The sequence below is a fragment of the Callorhinchus milii genome, unplaced genomic scaffold (assembly GCF_018977255.1).
Source record: "Callorhinchus milii isolate IMCB2004 unplaced genomic scaffold, IMCB_Cmil_1.0 Scaffold1, whole genome shotgun sequence".
In the NCBI taxonomy this organism is placed as follows: Eukaryota; Metazoa; Chordata; class Chondrichthyes; order Chimaeriformes; family Callorhinchidae; genus Callorhinchus; species Callorhinchus milii.
Genome location: NW_024704742.1, coordinates 46770024 through 46793069, shown reverse-complemented (window position 1 = coordinate 46793069; position 23046 = coordinate 46770024). Strand labels below are relative to the sequence as shown.

Sequence of the window (23046 nt, the reverse complement as noted above, 5' to 3'; positions counted from 1 at the left end):
TCACCATGAATTCTGGAACTTATTATGTGAAAACCTGAAGTCACAATTCACACAATAAGCCTAGTTTGCATTTCAGACCTCTATCTGCAGCACTAAAACACCTCCAGGTGACTCTTTTTGCACCAATTGCTTAATGTGACGGATATATAGATGCACATTAATGCCAGGAGAGGCATGTCTATGATGGAAACCATTTTTTAAAATCAAACTATCTACTATTTCTCTTCCCCAATCTTCCATTTCGACTGTAAATCTTCCACTAGGTCTTGTCTGCTGCATTTATTCAAATGTCTCGAAAGGAGCCGTTGTTTATCCGCTGATGTTGGAAGGCTCTTTTTCCACATGCTCAGTAGCTTGAAGATTTGATGTGTCAAATCATCTGGGTTTGTCAGCTTGACGAGCTGAATCGCACTGCGTCGAATTCGAAGAGATGTAAAAAGCAGGAGTGCATCCTCCTCAGAAAGTTCTGAGGCCACCCAGTACAATACGTTATCTGACACTGCGTCTGTCAGTTAAAGAATTCAAAGCATCATTAACAGGAGGACCTGAGGCCTGATATTCTAGCGAGTCTTAACCTAATCTTAAGATTTACGATTGCGCAGAATTACAATAAATTCTTAAAATCAGCCCCAAATTGGAAGCTATTTTCGACACATTCTTTTAACAGAACAAAGCCGTCTTTCAAATTAAGGTTTTTCACAATTAGGTACAGCTATAAATTTTAAGACATTATGGCTAAGACAAGGTGGAATTTCAGGATTCTTGTGTCTTAAAACAATTACACTCATTTACATTAACCTTCCACTTTAAACGCACTTTTGTTCATCTTTCCCCTCCCCACCCCCTTGGCTCCCACCAGAATCTCTTGGTGCCAAGCCAGGATTGTTAAGTGCTTTGAGATGTCTTCCCAACATTATCCTTCCAGAATACCGATAATGGTTCGCATCAAAAGAATTGAAAGACTGGGGTTTTAACATTTTAGGAGTCCCAAACCTGTTTTTAAATCCTGGACAAAAAGTGTTGGACTTTGTAATAATTAATATGTCGCACACTCCCACCCCTCCTCACTCCTCGCCCCCTCTTCCCTTCCTCCCCCTCCTCCCCCCATCCCACTCACTGCCCCATTGATATAGCAAGGAGAGAATGCAAAAAACCTAGATGCCCATCATCAAGCCCACTAGACTCTATACTTCAAATGGAGAACTTATGCTCTGATCAGTTTAGTCCCTTTGATTGGATTTAAATCACCTGAAATTGTATTTAAATATTCTTTAAATTATCCAAAGGTTGTGGAAGCAAATGTGATTTCAATATTTTCCAGCAGAACAAGATCTATTTATTTTTCTGCCACTACGATGTAGTTTTGAAATATATCTCCAGTCACATTGTAGACCAATAAAGTACCACCGGATTATTTTATGCCAGAATGAATTATTAGACAGTTTACGAAAAAATTATTCATTGTATTTACATTGTGCTGGTTTTAAGAAGGCAATTCCTTTAACTCAACTAGTCCAGGCTTGCAATGTTCATTAATAATTCACAAAACAGTTTTCTGTGCACTAAAAGTAATGATTGTCAAAGCAGGCATCATAACATTAATCTTAGGATACAATGAAATCTTGAACCAAAGGTACAAGAGGTTATTAAATAGAAATTCAACAGGTCAGTTCCCTTACCCTTAGAAGGTTCTGTTGGAATTTGGATTACATTAACTGAACGATTAACAGTCCTTTCTCTCTGCAATAAAAAATAGATATTTAAACACAGGTAAGAAAAGATGAGAAGAGTGAAATTAAATTGGTGCGGATTTCTTAATTTTCTCCCTGAAATTTTTTATTTTCTGCTGAAGACAACTACAACTTGGGTTAACCGCATGGGCTACAGGTTTGAGCCCTGTGTCGAGAGTTAGAGCTCATGTAGTCTAAATTGACACTCCTGTGCAGTGCTGGGGCTGTGCTGCGTTGTTGGACGTGCTGTCCTTCAGATGAAACGTTAATCTGAGGTCCCATCTGCCTGTTCAGATTGATAATAATAATAATAATATAATAATCCTTGCATTTGATATAGCGCTTTTCACGTCAGGAGGACGTCCCAAAGCGCTTCACAGAACACACTGTAAAGTGAATTGACTGTATATTTGTGGGCGAACGCGGCAGCCAATTGCGCACAGCAATGTCCCACAAGCAGTCATATGGATTGAAAATGACCAATTTATTATTGTTTTTGGTTTTGGAGGGATTATTATTAGGCGTGTGGAGTAAGGAAACTTGCCCAAGGTTTCGCCCTGCCTGGAATTGAACTCAGGTCTCTCACTTGCAAAGCGAGTGCTCTAACCACTGAGCTACAGGATTCCACAAATGATGTTAAAGATCCCAAGGTAATATTCAAAAAGAAAAGGGAATTTTTCCTAGTCTCCTGGCCAACAATCCCTGAGATAAAATTGGTCACTCACTTCAAGTCGGTTCTTGTTAGACATTACTGAGTTCTATGTGACTGCTGCATTCGCTTACAATATACACTACAGTAAATGTTGTGAAATGGTTTGAAACATCCTCCTGACATGAAAGTTCCTATATCAAATACACAGAATATCATTGTAATCACCATTGGGAGGGAGGGGTATGCAACCTGGTAATCTAATAATTTCACAAATGAATTTTCCCTTCTTTCAAATACTACTATTTCCCCTCCTTCAAATACTATATGTGATGCAATGGACATGTTTGCAATTACTGTATCACCAGGAAATTTATCAGTCACAGAGAGAAATGCTGTAACAAGTATAGTGTTTTTATCCTGATTATTTTCTGACCTTGGGAAGTGTCAGTGCCAGTTTGCACACCGGGCTACGTTGCTGGCTCTCCTCTGCATTGTCAGCTCCATCCCATTGTTTGTTGAGCTCTTCTTTGGTTACTTTATAAAATATTGCCATTCCTTTGTAGTGGGGCGAGCAGTAGTTGCCAAATTCATCTACTTCATTGAGTTCAAGCTCAAGTCTAGTCTTCCTTTGAGAGTGGAATATTAATTGATATCCTTGAGTTACATCTCCCTCATTTCCTAAATCAAGATAGGAGAACAAACACATGAGTTTTACAGATCAACGGTTTGATATGTAATATTGGAGGAGAAAAGTGAGTTGTTAAGTTCTAATTATCACATAACCTCCAAACCCTCCCCCTTGCTTGTCGGATGTCAAATAAAAATATAGTGACAATTCTCCTTGGGGAGGAGATAGGTGGGGTCTCCTTGGAATTTAACTGGCTTCAAGGTAACATGTTTGGCATTGGAATGTCAGAGAAGAGCGAGCCCTCTGTGGTGGTCTAAGTAGTCCAGTTCCTCAGCCAGGCGGGTCCACAGTATTCTCGAGCATTGCTGATGACAACACAGCCAGCGTGGCTCATAGGCAGCATTTGGAAGGGCAGACCAGTCTCTGGGGGCAGAGATTCTGCACACTCAGCTCCTATTAACCCTGCAAGTCAAAGCCTTAAAAAAAATAAGGTGTTCCTAGCTGAACAAGCAGCGGGAAAGTGCCAGACAGTGCTTTCAATAGCATGCTATGTGGTTTCAGCTGGTTGGACGCCTGCAGTTCCCCAATGCACACGTTTTGGGCGAAGAGTGCAGCGAATACCTCACAAATTCAGAGATCCTGATTCTTTAAACATTCCCTCCAGGTTAATCTGACCTTTTTTTAAAACCTTTTTGCCTGAGGGCTGAATGCTCTTTCTTTACAATGGTGCATTGTGTTTTTGTTTCCTGCCTGTGTATTTCCCAAACGATTGTCCTTCTGTTGTGTAACACAGGCCAAGCCTCAATGTAATCAAGTTAATTGGAAGTCCTGTGAAGTGAAACATATGGTGTATGTTGTGATAGTTATCTCCATTTATAATATTTTCCTGCCCCAGGTCTCAACTGATTGCTTTAGCCACTCTTGAAATGTCCAGTAACGAAGATAAGTTGCCTCTGGGAATGGGGACTTTCTATACCTTGTAACAATATGAAACATGCATTGTGTGAGCATTGACGGGAAAAGAATTAGGGAAGATATTTTCTAGCCTGCACCTGCCTCATTTTCTGTCCCTTTATTGTTCATTATGTGCATGCTATGCTGTTACATTTGTTTGACAGCCTGGAAATTTAGTGACAAGTTAATAGTAAAGAGCTTTCTGCCTGAGAGCATTTTTGTTGTGACATTGGCAGGTGTTTATAAATTAGAAACTGTTCATGCACACTTTATTTTCTGTACAATTGCGTTCTGTACAAATTTTAAATGATTCCAAAATGTCACCTTTCTGATCAACTAACAACAATTTTATATTTCTATGGCGACTTTCAATGTTGGGAAGGTATCTCAAAGTGCTTCACAGAGCCGACTGGGAGCCTGAACTGGGGTGGGGAGCTGAGGAAGATGGGGGGAGGGAGAGGAAAGGTGACCAAAAGTGCAATTGAACAGAAAGGTCTTAAGGCAGTTTTAAAGGTGAGAACCGCAGGGATGAGGTGTAGGGACAGAATGATTGAAAGCTCACCCACCGATAGTGGGGCAGGATGGGAAGTGGCATGAAGCAGTTCACTGTGTGGAAGGAGCAGCTGGAGGTGGTAGGTGCCCAGGAGGTCATAGAGGTAGGCTGGGGAGAGACTATGAAGCTAGCTGATATGAATTTAATATCAAATTTAGCGTGCAATTAAATAATAATAATAATAATCCTTGCATTTGATATAGCGCTTTTCACGTCGGAAGGACGTCCCAAAGCGCTTCACAGAACACACTGTAAAGTGAATTGACTGTATATTTGTGAGCGAACGCGGCAGCCAATTGCGCACAGCAATGTCCACAAACAGTCGTAGATTGAAAATGACCAATTTATTATTGTTTTTGGTTTTGGAGGGATTACTTATTAGGTGTGTGGAGTAAGGAAACTTGCCCAAGGTTTCGCCCTCTGCCTGGAATTGAACTCAGGTCTCTCACTTGCAAAGTGAGTGTTCTAACCAGGACTCCAAATGTTTACATATGAAGTACATGGCATTATGTTTATTTGTATTGTGCAAAAATGCTTACAATAAAGATCAGACATACATTATACATGTAGTTAAGAAGTCTCTAGTGGAGAATTGGTTTAATAGTACTATTTAATGATAACAGGAAATCTGTATTCCTTTTGGTCGGCAATGCTTAAAAGCAAAACAAATGCCTCCCAAGTTCCACATATATATGGTTTCCATTTGTCTAGTATAGATAGGTTACACACTCTCCTCAGAGGGTTGCTATCTACTTACTTGACATGGAAAGCGCTATACCAAATTTATGATTACTAATTCCTGAGAAATTAAGTATAGTTTGGTAAGAGCCATAACTTGGAAACCACAGCATGTGACCCAGGGCATTGCTAGCGTTTAACTAACTTCGACCATTTAACTAACTTAACTAACGCAGCTTACCATTGCTGAGCACTGGGAAACTTCCTGTTCAGGCCAAAATTTTAGCGACTAACATGACCCTATCTGTTAAGGTTTTGGCTTGCAGAGTTATCAGGAGCTGAATGTGAAGAATCCAGTTCCTACAAGTTAAACCAATGAGTCAGGTTATCAAGTATTAGACAATCAAATATGTACAGAGGATCAACTCAATTTTGATTTCCATTGCCAGGAGTATCATCTTGTTGTTAATTCAGCCCCAAAGAGATCCTCCTGACCGCAGCTCAAACACACAAGCCCTAGTCATGGCTCCATCAGTTGTCGTCAGTTGTAAGTACAGACTTACAAAGCTTTAGGAGCAGCTGTTTACCTCTTTGTGGAACCAAAATTCTGTCAACATTTATAGAGTTAATGATGGAATTTGGAGAGTAAAATATTGAAACCCATCCAACAATCCTCACAAGATTCTATGCACTTTTTTATTCTGCCATAAATACTTCCACATTATCACTCTAAAATATTTTATTGGTCCTCAATACAATAACAACAAAATTACATTTGTATAGCATCTTGGGAGGATGTCCCAAGGTCCTGGACAATCAGCGTTTCGGACCTGAGCTGGGGGTCGGGGTCGGGATCGGGGAGGGTGGAGGGCAGTGGGGGAAGCAGGATGATTGTACGCACAGTCAAGGTGGAAGGTTTTCAGATGGGACATGAAAAGGGGGAGAGTGGGGGTAAAACGGAGGGATTGAGTGAGAGTGTTCCAGAGTTTCAGGGAGAGATGCTGTCCTGCATGATGGGCGCTATAAAAATAAAAGTCATTGTTATTAAGCATAGTATTTCCGCATGTGTCCGACACCTGACTGAAGAGAAAAAAAAGGATTGGAGGTACAATCCAGCAAATATCATAATAATCAAGGTTAGGTTCTGCTTCAAATTAACTATGATCTCAGTTTAAGAAAGGATTGGATACATCTGCAATGGTGTTCAAGATTGAACACCTGCCAGTAATAAACATCTTGACATAGACATGAAAAAAATGACTTACGAAAGTAACAGAGGCCATTGGAGCTGCAGACTATCATGAATCAATGTGTTTCATGATAGAAAGGGGGACAAAAGCAGAAAATTAGGAAGAAAAGATGTATCACAAAATCACAAGAGATATAGATGAAAAAGACCCTTCGGTTCAATTGATCTCATCTTTGCAGAATATCCACAGTGCTATCTTTCAATCAGTCTAGCCTCCTGGACTGTATCATCATCCATGATAATCCATTCCATCTGTGTAAATAAATACTTTCTGGTGTCTGGCCTAAAATTGCCTTTCACAACCCTGAACCTGTGCTTTTTTGCCTTTGTAATCTGAAAACATTAATATAGAGGTCAAATAAATATTTTATGCCAGCCTGACTTTAAAAGCATAATTATTAGCAACTTACCTAGTGATTTAATGTTGCCACTAAACTTCAGTATTAACTGCTCTCCCTCTCTCATCGGAAACTCTTCAGATGGCTCTGGAGGGCCCCTGTATCCCTTTTCTCGTAGTTTAGCCAATTCCCAAGGTGAATCTTTGGACGGAACCAGTTGAACTACAGCCTTGTGGAAATTGTCTCTTCTGTGATACATAACAATATTAACCATGGTGAACTGGATTGCTTCTTCCAGTTCTTGGATGAAAGAAACCAAGTAGCTGCTGTCCACCGAGGATGACAAACGAAGAACTATAAATCTGTTAGAGGAAAAATATACTGGTGAAATTTACAAAAACTATATAGTATCAATCACGATAAAAATTATTGTATTATGTGATAAGACCCAAAACTATGATAAAAAATATCAACATTTGTCTCTTATTTTAGCAGTTGCTGTCATTCCATCAAGATAGTTGAATAGGTGAAAGGGTAACATTTAAGAATTATATTGTAACAGGAGAGGCTGTGCAAGGCTTTAATCAGAATTGAGTCATATAAGATTGCCAAAAAAAAACAGACAGTTCATTAAATGTAATAATACAAGAATCTTTGAACTTGAAATGAAAGATTTGAGAGTTTTAAGAGAATTGCTGGTAAGTGTGTCTGGTCAGGTAAATGCAACTGACCTTAGGTAACAGCTGCAAACTGATTCAGTACCTATGGAAAGAAGTAAAATCTGACCTACTTCAGTTTGCCAGCTACCTGATCAGATAATATGTTATAATGTAAAGCGATAATCTTCACGCATTGCGTACAAACACTGTCAATACATCACTACACATCACAGTAAATCCTGTAATATGCATTGAGATATGTTGATGATATGATGAGGCACAAAGTCACAATGTGAGAAAAAACATTATGTATTATTATTATATTATGTCTCCTTTGTAGCATAAATATGAAAAAACATTAGAAAGCATTTCTCTTATATGGTTACATAAAATGTTATAATTGTCATGTCACCTTTTCATCACAAGACTGAACAACAGCAAACACCTTTATTAGACCACCATGGAAAATAGTTACCTATGTTTGTGCATTTCATTGGCTTTCAGAAGTTGCAATTAGCTAGTTTGCAAGTATTGCAAATTGGCTGTTGATAGTCAGAAACGTAAATCACAATTAACACATCAAATTCCACTTGTGAATATCACAGATTGTTCCCAATTGTCTAAAATAGCAATTTGTTAGAAGTGACAACCTCAGGAGCTGCGATTTATTGTATCTCCCAGATCTCCTAAATTACATTATTGTATTTAGACACATTCCAGCTTAATTGTTTATTAATAGTCAAAGTCTATTATTAAAACCTGTTCCAGCAAATGTTTTCCCTGATCCTAGCTGACATTTAATTAAAGAAAGTCAAGCCTTGATAAGATGGACCCTTGATTAGAAGTAAAATGTTTCAGCCCTCGCACACTTAGAATAATGAAGATTGATTGTGCATCTGGAATGCACTGAATTTTTTTTATTTTTGCATTATATACTACTCACTTATTATATCAATCCCATTCAACCAGCAAACGATACAAGCACAACATGTTTTTCAATAGAGTGCAATAGCGTTCATGTTGTCAAATTAGACTCTATGTGTCTACTTCATCATGTAAACATGTTCCAGATTTTTGTCCCCATGGAAAAATAAAACCATGTAGTAAATACAATCGGCAAAAATGAGTGAGGGAATCATACATAATATTAATTGTTGTATTCTAATAGAGTGCCTTACACTCAGGACATATCAAAGGGCGTCACAGAATTTACTGTAAAGTGTAGTGGTTGTGGATTTTGTATGGAAACTGTCTACTCAAGGTGTCAAAGTTGGGATCAGAAATATTGTTATGCAAAACACACATTAATCAGTCAGTGTTTACACGTATTATCTTAGGCTATGTGGACTAAAGGGATTTCTCCATTATAATCATGAAACGCCAAAGGTGCTATGTGTAACGCCAGCTAGAATTTCAGTCTATTAGCAGAGATGAAATTGGAATGAACGTCTGCATTTGTTGAAGTTAAGCTCTTTGACAAAGATATGAATAACACATGATTCACAAAGAGGTTTCTATTTAGTGGATTCTGCAGGGACCCAGATGAGCCTTTGATGGCTATGTAATCCACTTCCACAGAAATTGCAACTGAGATTGATATCCAAACAGTTTCAGAGAGACAACTTGAGACACATGCAGGTACCTGCAGGATTCACTATTTACAAAAATACTTTTGCAAATCTCGTAAATTGGAGCCCAATATTCAACTGCCTCCAGGTCTTTACAATCAACAACAACAACTTGCATTTATATTGATTCCCTCACACAAGGAAGCGTCCCAGAGCAATCGAATGGCCCTTGTATGGAATATTAAATTCTTACACAATATCAAATAAACACAAAGATCTAGCAGGAACTTGCCATTTGCGAGTTGCATCCACCAGAACAATGAGTCACATCACTCTTACCAGATTAAGCAACAGGTTTCAGGGTAACCTTTGAGCTCTCTAGTGATCCAAAACTACTGCTCTGGGGCAACACAGAGAAAGCCAATGCATACTACAGAGCATGTTTTAAAGGAATTTTCACTGGTGGGACTGAACTCACAGAGGCACTTTTATCCCACATCCAGAAGCATTAAAAACAGATTTCTACAGATGAAGCAATGCTTCATATTTTTTTTCAAATGATAGGATGATTGAAACACTATGAAACCAGAATCTAATAAGTAATGATCATACAATGTCTTTAATTATCAAATAATATTCCATAAAATTGGCCTAAAATTCTGTAAAACTGCCTAAACGCTGCCCGCTTGGCCAACAAAATAATAATTTAATAACAATAGAGATAACGGTGACAAAATTGTCATTAGCTTTAGTATTATTATGGAAGGGCAATTTACTGGTGGGTAATTTTGAAATTACAGCTGGGGGATTTCTACAACAACAACAACAACAAGATTCCATTTATAAAGCGCCTTTCACGTCAGGAGGACGTCCCAAGGCGCTGCACAGTTGGGTCATGACCCGAGCAGGGGGGAAATGGTCAGGGTGAGGGGAGGGAAGGGAGGGAGCGAGGAGGGGGGGAAATGGTCAGGGTGAGGGAGGGAAGGGAGGGAGCGAGGAGGAGGAAGAGAGTCGAGAGGGAGCTGAAGGCACGGTCAAAGAGAAAGGTCTTGAGACCGGCCTTGAAGGAGGAAAGGGAGGAGGCGGCGAAGGCACTGGGGGATAGAGTTCCAGAGCCTCGGGGCTGAGAGGCTGAAGGCCCGACCACCAATGGTAGGGCGATTGGGGCGGGGGACGTGGAGCAGACCGGAGCCGGAGGAACGGAGGGTACGGGCAGGTAGGTAGGGGGATAGTAGGTTGGAGAGGTAGGAGGGAGCGAGGCCGTGAATGGCCTTGTAGGTGAGGATGAGGATCTTGAATTCGATCCTCTGGGGGATGGGGAGCCAGTGGAGGCGAGCGAGGGTGGGAGTGATGTGGTCCCGAAGCCTGGTGCGGGACAGTACACGAGCTGCAGAGTTCTGAATGACCTGCAGCTTGTGGAGGGAGGTGCCGGGAAGGCCGGCGAGGAGAGAGTTCCCATAGTCCAGCCTTGAGGTGACAAAGGCGTGGACCAGGGTTTCAGCAGCGTGAGGGGTGAGGTAATGGCGTAGTCTGGCGTTCTAGGGGCTGGTGGGGATTTTCCCCAAGAATTTACTTGTTAAAAAAAGGCCTTGGTGCACTATACACTAATTTCCTTTGAACACTTGATTTTTCAAAAACAATTTAAAACCAAAGAAGCTGGAACTACCTGTAGTTCTTATTTTAAGATGTATCAGTGCTAGGATGGGGGATTCCTTTTGTATGGTTTAAGTGGTGCCTGATTTAAGTGAACAGTAGGATGCATGTGGACAAGATTAGAGAAGCAGAGTGATATCAATTTCACACCTATAAACCAGTCATTATAGAAGTACTAGCTGACACTAGGCTCCAAAGCTTTATCCGATTCAAATTCAACTCATATTAGGTTGCTTTCAGCACATGTTTTCGTGTGTGAGCCAGCCCTTCTTTGCTCATCTTCAGATCACACTTGAAGATTTTACTCTTCGATCGTGCCCACAGTCACCTCCTATTTCTCCCCAGCTCCACCTCAAACTTCACTATCAATTCTCTGAAACCCTTCCCTCATGTGAAGAGCACTATGTAAATGTAACTTGATGTTGTCGTTGTTGATGTTATGTTCTATGCAATACTGGAATTGCAAACCAGTTAAAAACAGAGAAATTAGGTTATTGCCTATAAGTAGTATACGCTCACTGAACTATTAGTTAAAGTGTACAAATATCATACCTCTCTACATGTTCAGCGATTTCAAATTCAACAAGTCCATTCTGCCCATTCTTTACAGTTATCGCGTCCATCAGAAACCACTGCTCATCTCTGCATTTAAATCCCAATAGCTTCAAGGATTCATTGGCCGGCTCACCGTGTTTTTTCACAGGGGCACTCATTGACCTGTAATTTGACAAATGACAAAGTAAAGATGTAACATTCTGTTGGAAGTTATCAGGTGTACTTCATAGATTTTTTTTAACCCACTGCAATTGTTACTTCAAAATGTATTAGCAATCTCACTGAAAAAAATTTGTTTCATCTATTTAAGAACCTCACTGCTGAATGTGTGGAAACTTTTATAGCTCGCGATAGTGCAGTTTAGCAGTTAAGCTGTCAATTTACCGAATGCGATGGCTGCTGCTCCTGTGGACCATGGCAGTGGCTGCTCGACCGTGGTCTGTTTCATCTCCTAATCTCTTTTTATCTGGATTTGGTGGGCAAGGCACAATGATAGCAATTGATTTTCGAAACTGCTGGGTTGAAGGATGAGTAATATGAACAATTGGGCTGGTTGAGACTATGGAATGGTACACATCTTGTCTTGCTTTCAAAGTAGACAGCAGCGTTGTATCAATTGGCTGAACCTATGAAAACAGATAGCACTGGGAGAGGTAAATGTTATGAAGCATTCCAGACTTCCAAGCTGTGCAAAATTGCTATGAAACCCTCTAAATCGTAAAGCTGAAGGTTGGCAATATTATTGCCAGCACATGACATCATAGCCCCCAAATTCCACCTGGTTTTAGCCTGTAAGATTATTTTGTTTTAAGATTTTCTGTATACTAAGCAGCTATTGCAGGGACCTTACTTAAAATCTAAACTCTGCTTTAGGGTCATGTTTCAGTTTACCTGATCCTACCAATCGGAGCCTCTGCTGATAAAATAAACCAGGTAGTATCGAATTTCAAATTAAAACTATACTTCATGTCTAAAAGACAAGTTTGAGCATTGTTGGAAACAAGAAGTTATTCTTGTGAAGCAAGATCTTTGGTACTATTTCAAGAAAATCTCTCAACAGACTTCATATCTGTTTAGCAAAGGCACAATATTAATAATACTAGTGAGCCAATATCATGCATAATCTGGGCAATCTGAAAAATCACTCAACATATCTAATGACCCATTGAATATTGCTATGAAAAGAAAGTTAATCACTTGACAAATTGACTTTAAACAGGTTCAGGCAAAGTTGCATGAGTAATGTTGCCCCTAATTCTTATCAAACAAAGGGGTTCATCTTGTTCCTTTCTCCTGCTGTTATGTTATTTACTTTTATATCTTTATGTTCATTTTCTTCTCTAATACAGGCATGTCCATTCATGTCCCAAACAGCCCAGTTTTTCCCTCTCCCTCCCTCATTTTTACCTGATAGGGCATGTCTATTTTCAATAGCAGGTCACAAGAGAGGTTTGAATGAAAAAGGCCTTCTTGCCAATTTGATCTTATGTTTTATATAATAAAAAATTCTGTGCATTTCATATAACATCCTTTCCCATCAGCAGGACATCTCAAAGTGATATTCTGTAAAGTGTAGTGACTATGGTTCTTTGTAGGCAAATGCAGCAGTAAATCTGTGCACAGCCGTAACAAATTCCCTTGTTTCTGAAAACATACTTGTGAGGAAAAACAGCAACAAAATGGTGCCTCGACATTGAGGAAAAAAATCTCAGGACACAAAATGTATCTCCTCCACAAAGCCCTTAGTCATCCCGCTGACAACAAGAGATGGCAGTTCTGATCCAAGATTGCTTCAGAGCCAAGATCACAGTGACAAACATGGGATTCACTGCAGGAGGCAGGCTTTATATCCGCATGTGCTTTTACCAACGTCAAGATGCCATTTTGCCTTAAGGTTTAAGTTTGCAGAGAATTGTGCAAAAATTCTTCAATTCAATTTAATTAAGAAGCCTTTTCTTTTTCAAGAGCTGTGTAAATCTAGCTTTCAAGTGAAAACGGAAATTTAAGCTTTTTTCCCCAATTCTGCATATTCTTAAAATTAGGAACAAATTACTCTTTCAGGTTATTACTGGGTAGAATTTCAGGCTAAAGGTCTTTTTCAACCCCAAAAAAAGTTCATCAGGCAGACGGACCCAAATTCCCCTGGTTCAATCCCTGGTTTGTTTTGAGTTAGCTGATCTCAGTCACAGCAGTGATTGGGATTGCTACAATTCAGCGAGGGAAATTCAGCCAGGGATTTCATTCCTCATAGTTATTGATTGATTTGCATGGATACCCTAAACACGTGGACATCATATTAGATTGCTCACACGTAGACATGTTGAGAAGTGTCAAAGCGCTTCATAGAATGTATTGCAAAGTGGATTGACTGTGTATTTTCTGGGCGGAATGTCCCACAAACAGTGATTAAATTATAATTTTTGGGGGAAGGGGATTATTATCCCTGGAAAGTGATCCACCAATTGACTAACAACAGGGTTCTTATTTACTCCTAGGTAAACAGAAGCATGTGGAGTAAGGAAATTTGCCCAATGTCTCGCCCCACATGGGAATCAAACCCAGGTCCTCTTGCTTGCGAGGCAAGCATGCTAACCACTAAGCGATGGGATTCCACGGTCAACTTGGATAAGGTACCATGCATCTTTCTCTCAGGGAAACTCAGTGGCCTGGTGAAAGGAGGAGATATATGTACATGTCTTTGATTCCTACCTTTGATTGCACTATGACTGGAGCACTAAATGTTCCTGGAAGATAGTTCAGTGCAATTCTTCCATCCATGCTCAGCTTCAAAGCCAATCCTTTTTTAGGTACCGTAAATCTCTCTTTTTTTAAGCAGGACACAACTGAAAAGATACCGAGTTTATAAACCTTAATCTCTGCATACGTTCCCTAAGGGAAGAAAATAATGCAGTTGCAATTAGAACAAATGAAATGTAATTTACCTTTTTAAAATGGTGCAATTACACTTACACTTACACTTTTGTGATTTTTGTTCATGGACTGTAACATTAGTGCGCAGAAATTGAAAAATGGATAGAGCGATCCATTTTCATTTGCTGTTGAATATACAATTGCAGGTTGAAACACAAAATCTTTGCAAATAGTTTTTTTTACTAGTTAAGGCAAAGTTAAATTAAAGGCAAATTAGGCCCAAATCTGAAAGGGACCAAAAGCAAAATGTTTAGTAATCAAAACCCAGAAAACTTTCGTTGCGGACCTCGAGATGGATTTTTCCCCTTTTAGCATTTTTTGAAGCAAAATTCATAGAAAATCCTGCAATTTCAATTGCAAACTGGAAGTTGTTCTTAACTCAGCAACTTCTGGATTGCAAATATTGCATTTTCAAACCCAATTAACATTTCAAAATCGCAATTCAACAGCTTTGTCCACACAGCAACAACATATAGTGGAGTCCTGTAGCTCAGTGGTTAGAGCACTCGCTTTGCAAGTGAGAGACCTGAGTTCAATTCCAGGCAGGGCGAGACCTTGGGCAAGTTTCCTTACTCCACACGCCTAATAATAATCCCTCCAAAACCAAAAACAATAATAAAATTGGTCATTTTCAATCTACGACTGTTTGTGGGACATTGCTGTGCGCAATTGGCTGCCGCGTTCGCCCACAAATATACAGTCAATTCACTTTACAGTCTATTCTGTGAAGCGCTTTGGGACGTCCTCCCGACGTGAAAAGCGCTATATCAAATGCAAGGATTATTATTATTATTATTATTATTATATACAGAACATACAACAGATCATCAGCACCTCTGGGACATCCTTCTGACATGAAAGGCATTATGTAAATGTAATTTGTATTGCACTGTATCATAATTGGAAGATTATTTTGCACTGAGAGCATTCATATTTATTTCATTTATGCCATAAATACTATTTAAGAGGATCTTTTGAGTTTGGGTGCAAGAGTGTAGGATTTGAGAAAAACGCTGGCTGCTGTTCACCAACCTTATGCCCATCATAAATTCCTTCCAAAGATATGGGACTCATGTAGCTTGAGCAAAGACTGCCATCTGACACCTTCACCATAATCTCACGATAATGTCCTCTGTAACTTGCAGTGAATGGGATGGCAATCCTGATTGGAAAGGGAATCTTTATCCTGGAGTCTGAGCACTGAATGCTGATCACATTGCTGACCAGCTCTTCACCATCATATATGACCAGTGAGCTCCTATCATTGATTATTCTACATATCAGTTTCTGGATTATCATGAAAGGGGCTGTTACATAACAGGGGATCTGCGGGTCACTTTCAGCATTCAATTCTGCAAGCAGCCTAAAAACAGACAGAAAACAGAACTGATATTCCACATATTCATTGTTTAGTATGATGAATAAAATGTTTCACCTTTTCTGCTGTAAGCACTATTTTTGATACTATGTTTTTGATTTATGCCTCATACTTCTAAGATTTTCACTCATTCTTTTACCATATTAGGTATCTAAACGTTTTACATGTGATAATTATTATTGCTAATTGGCAATGTTTCATATCAAATTCAATGTAATAATTATCAAATCGCATTTGTTCTGAAACATCACAATTTGCACCCTGAGGCATGCACATTCAGTATTGTACTGGCAACAAAGAATTCTTGAATTTTCTTGGATTTTTATGCAAATTGAATCAATTGAAATAAATAACTCTGAGTTTTATAATAATCAAATAATCCTTGGATTTGATGTAGTGCTTAATCAGTCGTCGAGACATCTCAAAGCCCTCTACAGGAACTAGTGCAAAGTGCACTGACTGTATTTTGTAGACAAGAGTGGCAACCAATGTATCTACAACAATGTTACACAAACAGCCATGAAATAAATGAACATTTGTTTCTAAATGAGAATAACACCTCATCACTGGAAGAAGAGGCATTGGACATAAGTGTGTCTCTCCCAGGGAACCCCATTGCACTATGAGACCTCAGATCAAAGCTGAGTTCCCACGGATTGATATGATGTACATGGGGTTTCCTACAGGAGACACACTTTATATCCTGAGACAGTCTTCAGTTTATTGCTGCTGCTAGTTTACTAACAAGCATTTTATCCATGACTGTTATTCCACCTTCACTGCTCTTTCCTTTGGATTAAAATTATATTCTTCCCGTTTTCCTGCCCAATTTCTTTCAGATTCTCGTGTTTCGGGTATACTTTTGCACGCGGCGGCATTCAAATGATAAAAATTACAAACCCTCAATGGATTTCTTGCTGAAAACTGTGCTCAACCACCTGGCCTTCGTAATGGTCAGCTGCACTATTGAGAAATAAGGTCAGTCTTGATTTTTACAGATTGGATGCAAGAGGGTGGTACAATTGGAAAACAACATGAAGTTGAAGGAGTTCATATACTGAGCAGTGGTTTGGGACAGATCAGTTGTGCACACAAATTAGTTATTGACAAATACTTGGGATAAATGGTGAAATGTTTGAAATGTTTTGTGCTTAAAGGGTCACAGCATTGTGTTGGGGCGTGTTCTGGTTCACGATACAGGCACTTTTGCATTGTAATAGGTAAGATGGTGCTCGTTGTTCCTGGTGCAACTCTGTCAAAACTTTCCAACTAAAATACACAAAATGCACAGTCACTACAACACTTTATAATAAAAGCTTTGAGCCATCTCGACAGCATGCTACATCAAATGCAAGGATTATTAATTATTCTTAGAAACTAAAACATGTTTTTATCATCTGCTTCATTGTAAATTTTCAATATAGTTTTAATATTTAGATCAGGAAACTTAATTAAAGTTTTACAAAAGCAAATTAATTGTAATACCAGGTGTTGCCAGTGATATAAACACGTTATCAGAGTCTAAAGTGCAGGTTGGTCAAATAGTGATTTGACTAACTATGTTCAAATGTACACTAGCACCTTTAATTAATGGCAAGATATTTAAATGCATTTTGATGTGATGTTTATAGCATCTTTATGGCACATGGCAGTCATGAAATGTAAAAACATAGAAATCTACAGTGCAGAAGGAGGCCATTCGGCCTATCAAGTCCACACTGGCTCACAGAGCAAGGAGATCAATTCAATAACCCCATAATCCTTCAATCTCTTCTCTTTCATATGTGCTGAAACATACTTTATTTGCATTCCTGAAATAAAATGCTTAACAATACCACAAATCTTACTTCAGTGTTTTTTTTTCTCCATTGTAATAGGACAAATTGAAACCTGTGTTGCCACTGTTATTGTTCAGAGCTGATTGTGCAGAACAATTTCATCAGTTGTTCATAGGCAGTTAATAATACCTCTACATACTTCCACCATCATCACTGAACTGAATTGTACTTACCCTGTTTGGGACCAGCTTTGCGGGTCCCTAGATTTCACAGGCTGAGCTGCAGAGTCAGTAATCTCATTTTGGTCATGGAATTTGTTTATTTTTAACCTGTCGGTCACACTTGTTTTTGACACCATACTTAGATGAATATCTTTGCTTCCACCTTGATTGCTAAATGGGATAGATTTTAGTGTTTTTCCGCTGTCTTCGACTTCCGTTTTACTATCCATATCTTCTGTTATTCTGAAAGGGCTTTTCACGTGCTCTTCCCTGTTGCCTGCTTTTTGAATTGTAAGTTGTCTATTATAATTTTCTTCCTTAGAAAAGACTGCACTGGACGCCTGAAAGTGTTCTTTATCCCCTGCAGTATCTTCTCTCTCAACTCCTTCACATGCACTTGGTTGAAAAAAGCTACAGCTGGATTCTTGCACACTGTGTCCCTTTTCTGTTATCAGAATGGTATTTGTTTTCTCAGACATGTGCTGATTATTTTGGGAATTACTGAGAGATGTTTCAAAGGCTCCTTTTTTCTTGGTCTCCCCTTCCTCTGAATTCCCATTTTTCTGGTGATAGGAGGGACTCCCGGTTTGCAGATGCTGCATATCAGATCCCAATTCCACCTTTTCCTCTCCAGTGCAGGAGCTTTGCATCTCCTTGTGGTCTGAAGGCCATTTGACATCGTACAAATTAGTTTCTGCACTTTTTAAACTTGCGATCAAATGGTTTAGAAAGTTGCTCGTCCACTCCAGGTAATTCAGATTAGCTGGATTCACTAGAAACATAATAAAGAGTGAATTAAAACAAAAAATCATCATGAAATAGGTAGAACTGAACCAATTATTAGTTCTTGGAACTAATAAGAACTACCAAGTTCTAGATATATGGAATTCTTCATCTGTCTGTTTCATGTATAAATATTCATTATTTAAGAGTTGTAACATTTAGAAGTAATGGAAGTCTAATATTATCTCCCTGGGTCTGATTTTATTACTTCACAGATACTTTTCCTAATCACACTAAAATAAAATAATGCTTGTATTTCATATAGCGCCTTTCACTTCAGGAGGACATCTAAAAGCACTTCAGAGGATTTACTATAAAGTGTAGTGACTGAACTTTGCAGGTGAAGGTGGCAGTCAATTTGTGCACAGCAATGTCCCACAAACAGCCATGAATTAAATCAGCTACCAGATTGTACTAGTAAATATTTCACCCGTTAGAAAGGTTGCTTTATGAAATCTCAGCACTCTGAAGGGTGTTATGAAACTTTGTTGTTTTAAGTTGTTTCAAGCTGTCAAGCAAGTTGTTGTCAAATATCATATTTATTCCATGAACAAAGAGATACTGATCTCCTTTCTAGGAGTAAGCAAAGTAGAGTAGAATCCCATTATAAAGCATTTCATTATAACATGGGTTCATGTATAAGCTTTGGATCCCAACATTTATTTACTCTAAAATATCTAAAGTACGTGCTGAATCCATTGACAATTCGGCAATGGGGAAGCCAAAATCAACATCTTCAGGGTCACAAGGCTTCTGTGGAATTTGATACAGATGCATCCGCTGTTTTGCCTTTAGCTTGCGTGCGGATTGAATATATGGAAGTCATTTCTCTCCATTACAGAATTGGTTGGGATTTTATGGACCAACAACTATCATGTTATAACAGGGACTTAACCTGCTCCGCCTTTCCCCACCTATACTGTGAAATGGATTGACTGTGTATTTTGTGGGTAAAATGCGGCAGCCAGTTGTGCACAGCAATGCCCCACAAACAGTAATGGTGTGAGTGACCAATTTTATTTTGGGGGATTGTTGGTCAGGACACTGGGAGAAACTCTGTTGACTTTTTGAATTGGTTTTGTGCTAGTGGTGAACAGCAGGTACGTTTGCCCATAAATATCATTGCACTTCACAGTAAAAATCCTGTGACTTGAGACATTCAGACAACTTGATAAGGCACTATATCACTATATCAAATGCAAGGATTACATATTTAAGTCAAAAGTTAAACTTACTGAAAGACTCAACTAAGGGATCATTATTGGTCTAAACTAGTGGGGTTCAATATTATAGTGCTAATGATAATCATAAGGGAAGAAAATCCACCTGAGCCTAGATTTATTCTATTTTTTAAGTGTTGTAGAGAGTCCATAAGGTGGCAAATAGTTGAATTCAGCCTTAACTTTGAAGTTGGTTTTCTGAATGTCTTCTACAAATTTTATGGAAAACCGGATTCAAAAATGAAGCTGTGTTTAAAAATTTGCCAATTTCTGGATGTTCTAAAATGCTTCATGAATAGAACAAATCTAGACTCAATAGAATTTCTCCCCAGCAATGCACTTTAAAAAAAATTGTTCACTCAATCCACAATTGTTTGTGGGACACTGCTGTGTGCAATTGGCTGCTGTATTTTACCTACAAAATACAGTCAATTCACTTTACATATATTCCGTGAAGCACTTTGAGACATCTCAAAGATGTGATAAGGCGCTATATCAAATGCAAGGATTATTATTATCATCATCAATTGCTCCAAATTTCTTCCCAGAATATTTGAAGTTCCATCTAGGCTTACTTAATCTGTGAGGTCATTTTATTTTAAAATTTAAGTTAACACAGAATTATGGAAAATTCCTAAATTCTCAATTTGGAAGCTAGTTTTCTACAGTTCTTAAAGAGAGTCAGCTTCCAAATTACTTAAATCAAAGATATTAAAAACTACCTCTAAAATTGTGTGCATCTGAGAATCATCAATGCTTTAGAATTACAGTAAAGTTCCCTTTTTTACCCAAATGCTCTAAATTCTGCCTGCACCTTAGATTACTTTAATTTGCATAAATTCTGTAAAGTGAAATTCTGCACTTTGAAACTTGAAAACAAAATGATTTTGCAGCCTAAGACTAGGTAGAATTTCAGATTTAATTTCTGCTTCTTTTCTCTCTTTTTGAAAAGCAGACTGGGATTAGAATATATTAGAATATATTAGAATATGCAGCACAGAAACAGGCCATTCAGCCCAACTGGTCTATGCCGGTGTTTATGCTCCACATGAGCCTCCTCCTGCCCTTCCTCAACTAAGCCTTCGAGCATAACCTTCTATTCCTTTCTCCCTCATGATCTGTCTAGCTTTCCCTTAAATACATCTATGTTATTTACCTCAACAACTCCTTATGGTAGCATGTTCCACATTCCCACTACTCTATGTGAAGAAATTTCTTCTAACTTCCCTATTTGATCTATTTGTGACTATTTTATATTGATGGCCCCTGGTTTTGGTCTCCCTCACAAGTTGAAACATCTTCCCTATGTCTACCCTATTATGCAAGGTTTTTTTTGACTGTTTAACTAGGAAGTCCAACAATAAGGAAGATTATGTGTGTTACACCAGAGACAAAACATTGAAACAGACGTCAAAACTGAGAAGCCCAAAACTACAGGAAAACAATCAACAAGCTATGTTGTAAAGAACATTTAGATTATAACAATATCATTTACAAGTACAGAGTGTTCAAGGACTAACTTGTGTACATATTAAAGTGTAACCTGATAACATATTTTGTAAATAAGCAATCAGGCATGAAATATCATTATTGCATTTACTATTTCAAAAATGCTGGTCATTCACTTCATAGGTGTTTGTGGGACATTGCTATATGCGAATTAGCTGCTGCATTTGCCTACAAAAACACACAGTCATTATACTTTACAGTATATCCACTGAAGCGATTTGGGACATCCAATGGGAAAGACGCTATACCAAATGTAAGGAATGATATTTATTTTTTGAAGTGCAGCTCTTACCTATCTGGTCAATGTTTGTTCGCTTCTGTTGACAGAGGCCAGCCACGATTTCAGTTGTCGTTTGAAGTATCTCTGTTGTACTTCTGAGTTTTTCTAGGATATCAATGCTGATCTGTTCACTCAAGAATAACACAGTATCAATACTCTGTTTGATGACCCCCTGGTCCTTCTGCTCAAGTTGCTCTGTTTTCTGAAGTAAGCATTTGAGGATATGGTTTTGTCTCTGAACAGAGTCAATGATATTGATGACATTGTCTAAATGAGATATATTTTCAGCCTCGGTCATCTCTGTTCCTCGCAGTGAGGGATTCAATTTAAAGGATGCCTTCTGGATCTTTGTCTCCCCCAAAACATGAATCAAAGAAGTAACATAAGTAAATTACTGAGCTGTGGATATTGTTGTGTGGGGACGTCTACCATTAATTTAGCTGCTCCTTAATGGTTCGCTTTCTTGCTGTTGACTGTTGTGTGCAGCCTGCTGCAATTAAATGTTACTAGGGTGACTCGAAGGTGTGTCACTCAGGGTTTGGCTTTTGGTATTGGACCTTGAAGCCTCTATAGACCTGGCTGAGAATACATACATTTATTTCCAGTTTGAATTCACAACAAAGAAAAGCTTGTCTGAAGTCTTAAATAATTAGTGTTCAACCGTACAATATCTAAGTTCATAACCTCTGCATTCCTTCAATGTAGCAATCGATTTTCCTAATTTTAACACTGAAATAAAGAGGAAAGGAATTTACATTTTTGTAGCGATGTTTTGTCACCTCAAAGCATATCAAAGTGCTTCAAAGGTAATTAATGTCACGTGCAGTGACAAATTTTTGAAGCTAAATAGACAGCCAGACATTTTGTGCAGGAAGGACTTACAAGTAACCATTAGGTGAATGATCAATTTATCTAAGGATTGTTGGCCATGATACGAGGAGAAACTCCCATGTTTATTCAAACAGTGCACTACCCCCTGGTGTTTTATTAAATAATAAAATAATAATAATAATATATGGTGGACTGACCACCAACTGGGTTTCACACAATGAAAATGCAGGCGTAATGTATTTTATTTGTTTTGGGCTTTTCATGTTACTTGCATTAGAATACAATTTTAGTTATTTAATGAGACATTACATGTAGGCACATATTCCAGAGGGCATGCTCTACTTCTGAAGGACACAGAATGTACCTGTTAACTACGCTTTTGGTCATCATGGAGTCCTGGAGCTCAGCGGTTAGAGCACTTGCCTCGCAAGTGAGGGACCTTGGTTTGGTTCCTGGCAGGGTGAAATGTTGGGCAAGTTTCCTTACTCCACTTGTTCTGTTTACCTAGCAGTAACTAGGAACCCGGTTGTTAGTCGATTGGTGGATCGCTTTTCTGGGAGTAATAATTCCTTCAAAAAAAAAAAAAAAAAAATAAATTGGTCACTTCAATCCGCAACTGTTTGTGAGATACTGCTGTGTGCAATTGGCTACTGTTTATCGTCTAAAATTATATAGTCAATTCACTTTACAGTATATTCTGTGAAGAGCTTTGAGACATCTCAAAGTCATGATAAGGCACTATATCAAATGCAAGAATTATTATCATCCCCCACACCAACCCTACTTCAGCCCCATCCCTCGTCCCCCACCTTGGATATCCAGGGGAAGTACTTTGAGATGCTCTTTTGACGAAAAAGGCTCTATATAAATGGAAATTGTTGTTGGTCAAGTTAAATAA

General features: G+C 38.6%; 1 protein-coding gene across 1 annotated transcript; it reads right to left on the bottom strand.

The window, feature by feature from the left end:
• Positions 1-215: 215 nt before the first annotated feature.
• dthd1 (death domain containing 1) lies at positions 216-21615 on the bottom strand. Its single transcript, XM_007889180.2, has 10 exons — positions 21330-21615; positions 17538-18297; positions 15181-15511; positions 13927-14106; positions 11602-11843; positions 11215-11379; positions 6855-7144; positions 2816-3060; positions 1680-1740; positions 216-505 (listed from the first exon to the last, which is right to left on the bottom strand). Exons 1-10 carry the CDS (start codon positions 21613-21615, stop codon positions 216-218), a joined length of 2850 nt encoding a protein of 949 aa, XP_007887371.2.
• Positions 21616-23046: the final 1431 nt, after the last annotated feature.